Here is a 5,129-nt window from a genome sequence, read left to right as displayed (position 1 = left end):
GAGGCCACAGTTATGCAACTTTCCGTGTGTGTTGTGACAGCGTCACTGCTTTTTAAACTTGATAATTCTTTATTTTAGTAAGATGCCCCAAGAGTCCACACAACTTCTGTTGGACTTGCAGAGGTTTTATTTTTTTGGCCTTAGAATCTGCAGGAATTAGGAGGTACCGACCCCCGTGCAGCAGCCTTGGCCCTGGATTGCGTTTGCCTTAGCGGATATGTTTATACAGATGAATATAAAAAGTTCTCTTTCTTTGGGCTTATTGCTTTTTTTTTTTCTCTCCTCGCATCTCACCAAAAAAAAAAAAAAAGCTACTTCTTCATTTGGTGGTACGATTATTTTTTTTAACTAAATAAGATAAAATTCTATATTCTTATGTGTGTGTGGTTCTTCTTGGGGTGGGAGAAGGGAGGGGCTGGGAAAGGAGTGGACAGGGCGAGGTCACCTGGGTATGGGGGCAGCATTTGCTCAGGTGGCTCCCATGTCAGAAGCCAGGGAGAAGAGGGGACGCAGGACTTCTTCCTAAGGGGAGAAGTTGAGTTTGATGCTCACGTGCTGTCCCCAGGGACTCGTCTAAGCTCTTTTTTAAAAGGAAAATCTGCTTATTTGGCTGCGCTAGGTCTTAGTTGCCACACTCGGAGTCTTTACTTGTGGCATGCGAGCGCTTGGTTGCATCATGGGGGATTTATTTCCCTGACCAGGGATCAAACCCAAGACTCCTGCACTGGATGCATGGAGTCTTAGCCACCAGACCGCCAGAGAAGTCAGCGTATCAACTCATTTAATCCTCACAGTCAGCCCATGGCAGTGGGGCGGTCTTTCTCAGATAAGAACAGACCCAGAAAGTTTTCAAGAGACACAGGCAAATGGAGCAGCTCCAGCTCATTCAGTCCACAGCCCATGTCCCTACCCATCTACCCACCCTGCCTGCCAAGTTCACTCGAGGATATGCCCCAGGAGTGGCACCAAGGCCACAGGAATTCTGCACTAATGCACCCGGGAGCCCCGCCAAGACTCCCTCACACTCAGAGACACTCCAAGCCTCCTCCATTACAGACTGGGTCGGTGGGGTGAGGAGGAACAAGCTGGGGTGCCCCCTATAAGAGGACTTTGAACAGATTAGGCTCCCCCTGGGTCTCAGTCTCCCCATCTGGTCAATGTGGGCTAAGGTCTCAAGGTCTTCCCTTTGGTTTCGAGGTAGGGTGTCCCCTTTTCCAGGTACAATGTGGTGAGGGCGGGGCGGGCAGGATTTTGAGATGATGCTGTACATCGCTGCCCCCAGGTGGACGTAGGTGGTACTACAGCAGCCTAATGCCCTATGCCTCTGGCTTCCTGCTTGGAGAAGGCTTCTTCGTCCTTGAAGTGTTATTTCCTGAGAAAGGCCACCCCACGTGCCACCTGTGGCCCGAGATGCCATTAACACTGCATGTTGGGTGAAGCATTGTCCTCAATTGCCTTCCCAAGGGAAGAATATCAGAAGCCCTGACATCCTAGCAACATGGTCTCAGAGCTGAGAGGATACAGACAGGCAAGGGCATTCAAGCCCCAGAGCCCTGGCCCAGGTGGCCCGGTAATGGAAATGGGCCTCAAGCCCACAGAATGTGAGATACATGGGCTGCTGGTCCCACGCCAGGCCCTCCACCATCAGATGCAGCTGGGAGGGGCCCTAGCCTCAGCCACCATGAGAACCCCCTCTCCCAGCCTGGGCAGGGGGCACGAGAAGAATAAGGAGTCCTGAAGGGATTAAGGGACCAAGAGTGGGGAAGGGAGATGGCTCCTCAAACCCCAACCATGTCCTGGCCTCTCGGTAAGCCTCCCCACCACCGAGTCCCAGCCCCAGCACCAAACACCGACTCCCTCACTCAGCCCCCCAACTCCCTACTTTCACCTGGTTTTGAGGAGAAATGCTGTCAGCCCCAGGCCTGCCTGCTTAATGGGCCCCACCCAGGATGTAACAGCTGCCACCCGAGAGTCCTGTCCCAGCAACTAAAAATAATGGGCCCCCATCCTGGCACCTGCCCTGTTTCTCAGGCTCTCACCAGCATCCTCATTGACTCCCAACCTTGGCATCGCTTCTCCTAACGTTCCCCACACTCCCAAGCCCAGCCTCTGCCAAGTCACTCCTGGTTATTTTTCCAGCACAGTCTGGCCCTGAGTGGCTGGCTGACATTAAGTGCCCTCATCCTGGAAGGCCCCACTCCAGGCCCTGGAATACACAAGGGTCAGCAGGATAGGGTGGGATTACAGCATCCTCATAGCCTCAAGTCCTCAAGTTCATTTGGGGTTTTTTTGTTGTTGTTGTTAGTTTTAATTTTAATTTTTTATCAAAGTATAGTTGATGCTGTATGGCTCAGGAAACTCAAACTGGGGCTCTATATCAACCTAGAGGGGTGGGATAGGGAGGCAGATGGGAAGGAGGTTCAAAAAGGAGGGGATATATGTATACCTATAGTTGATTCATGTTGAGGTTTGACAGAAAACAACAAAATTCTGTAAAGCAATTATCCTTCAATAAAAAATAAATTAATTTTTTTTAAAAGGAAAAAAAAAGTATAGTTGATTTACATTGTTGCTCCAATCTCTGCTGTACAACAAGGAAACTCAGTTATATACATATAGGCATTCTTTTTTATATCTTCTTTTCCATTATGATTTATCACAGGAGACTGAATATAGCCCCCTGCTCTATAACAGAAGGGCCTTATTGTTTATCCATCCTCTATGTAAAGTTTACATCTGCCAATCCCAAAGTTCCAGTGCTTCCCTCTCCCGCCCCTTGGCAGCCATAAGTCTGTTCTCTATGTCTGTGAGTCTATTTCTCCTTAATAGATAGGTTTGTTGGTGCCATAGTTTAGATTCCACATATAAGTGATATCATAGGGTATTTGTCTTTCTACTTACTTCACTTAGTGTGAGCATCTTTAGTTGCATCCATGGTGCTGCATTAGCATTATTTCATTCTTTTTTATGGTTGAGTAGTATTCCATTGCATATATGTCTTCTTTATCCTTTCATCTGTCAATGGACATTTAGGCTGCTTCCATGTTTTGCCTACTGTGAATAATCCTGCTGGGAAAATAGAGCTGCGTGCATCTTTTTGAATCTCAAGTTCATTTTGGATATGGAATCTGAAGAAAAGGGACCCTTTCCCACCTGCGCCCATCAAGCTCCCCCCGCCCAGGATTAATGCGCTCTCGTTCAGGGCTCCCAGACCTTGGCCCAGAATGTTCAAAAAAACATTTATCACCTTGCCCAGCGGGGAGCTCCAGTGGAGCTGAACAGGGTCTTATCTTCTTTGTGGCCCCAGCCCTAGCACAGAGCCTACACACAGGAGCTGCTCAGCTAGTGCGGGAGGAATGAAGGAATGAATGGCTTCTGTGTACCTACTAAGTCAGTGCCTCACAGTCTGGGCAGGCAAGATGCACAGCTTTAAGTTAATCCAACTCCAAGCCTTCTGCCTTCCAATCGCAGCAATCCACTCCCCAGGGCACCTCTCTGCAAATATTCACCAGCCCTCCTGGGGCTGTTTCTTCATCTTGGTGGTCAGAAGACCAGGTCAGCCAGCCAGGTGTCACCACCAGAACTTTAGGCATTTTGAGCCCCTGGAGTGATGGCGTCCTCTGGCCAGTGGTTTTCCCTGCATCAGGACCAGGTCAGGAGGGGCTGGCACTAGCCATGCACACTAGCCATGCACACTAATCGTGCACCAGAGGCACCTCCCACCTCTGCCCAGTTGCTCCCAGTGAAAGAGCATGGTTGAATAATGCCCAACATGACCAGTAGGCCCAGCTCAGAAAACAACTTCCAAACAGCGCATGGAGGAGTTCAAAGCAGACAAAGAGAAGTAAGGCCTCGAGGCAAATGAAGTAAACCAACTCTCCGAGGTCAAGGCTGAACCCAAACTGCCGAGGCTCCAGGTGGAATTTGGGGGCATCCAGAGTAGCACTCTGGAGAAGGCAATGGCACCCTACTCCAGAACTTTGGCCTGGAAAATCCCATGGATGGAGGAGCCTGGTGGGCTGCAGTCCATGGGGTCGCTAAAAGTCGGACACTTACTGAGTGACTTCACTTTCACTTTTCACTTTCATGCATTGGAGAAGGAAATGGCAACCCACTCCAGTGTTCTTGCCTGGAAAATCCCAGGGACGGGGAAGCCTGGTGGGCTGCCGTCTCTGGGGTCTCACAGAGTCAGACACGACTGAAGCAACTTAGCAGCAGCAGCAGCAACAGAGTAGCACTCAACCTTTACATCTAAATCATGGAATCTAAGATCTGAAAAGAGCCCGAGAGTTGATCTGATCCTACATGCCCATTTTAAAGAACGGGAGACTGAAGGCCTTGCAGGGAGACAACTAAGCTGGCTCCAAGTAGGAATTTGGCCAACCAAAACCTTCCAGGGTATGCCAAGGCCTCAGCCTCCACCCACAGCCTGGGTGGAAGAAGGTGCTGCAGAGCAGGGAGAACCCCAAGATCCGACAGATTTAGTTGAATGAGGGAGAAAGAAAAAGACAGGAAGCAAACAAGAGCTACAGCAACAGAGAAGGAAGTGGTGCATCATAGCAGTTTTGGGCCGTAGGCTGACATTTGAAAGGCTGACTTCAGACCCTGTTGTTGTTCAGCTGTGTGACCCTGGATGGTCATTGACCCTCTGAGTCTCAGCTTTGTCATGTTTAATCAGCGGACAAGAGTGTCTACTGCGTGTTGTTGGGAGAATTAAGGGACTGCAAGAGTTACTGAGCATGGCAACCAGCAAATAGTAGGTGCCTAGTAAACGACAACTAAAAAGAATGAGTCAGGCCAAGTAGTGTGATGGGGCCCCCAAACGTGCAAATGCAAGAGTTTGCTCTGTCTGGATATTTGGGAAATCCATGCCTCCAAGCCAGCTCCATCTCTGCCCAAATTAAACAGTAACCACCCAAGGTCAGGGAAAAGGCCTTGGCAGAACAGGTTTCTTCCAAGTGGTGGCTCGGCCTTGATGAGGTGGGCCCACCCCCCACCTGCCTATAAGTGCTGCCCTGGCCACCGCGACATTCACCTGATTCTGAGCATTCACAACATGTTGGGCATCACGGTCTTCACCACGTTCCTGGCCTACGGTAAGCTGAGGCTCCATGACCAGCTGCAGCTAT

General features: G+C 49.9%; 1 protein-coding gene across 1 annotated transcript in view; it reads left to right on the top strand.

Moving 5' to 3' along the window:
- The first annotated feature begins 5,038 nt into the window (after positions 1-5,038).
- The window catches only part of CTRC (chymotrypsin C (caldecrin)), a 7,329-nt gene continuing 7,238 nt past the window's right edge, over positions 5,039-5,129 (top strand). Inside the window, exon 1 of the mRNA XM_010850049.1 lies at positions 5,039-5,096. Coding sequence (XP_010848351.1) covers positions 5,057-5,096 — 40 coding nt within the window. The 5' untranslated portion in view covers positions 5,039-5,056. The remainder of the gene's footprint in view (positions 5,097-5,129) is intronic.

This window comes from Bison bison, unplaced genomic scaffold (assembly GCF_000754665.1).
Source record: "Bison bison bison isolate TAMUID 2011002044 unplaced genomic scaffold, Bison_UMD1.0 scf7180017864289, whole genome shotgun sequence".
In the NCBI taxonomy this organism is placed as follows: Eukaryota; Metazoa; Chordata; class Mammalia; order Artiodactyla; family Bovidae; genus Bison; species Bison bison.
This window is presented reverse-complemented; position numbering and strand designations above follow the sequence as displayed.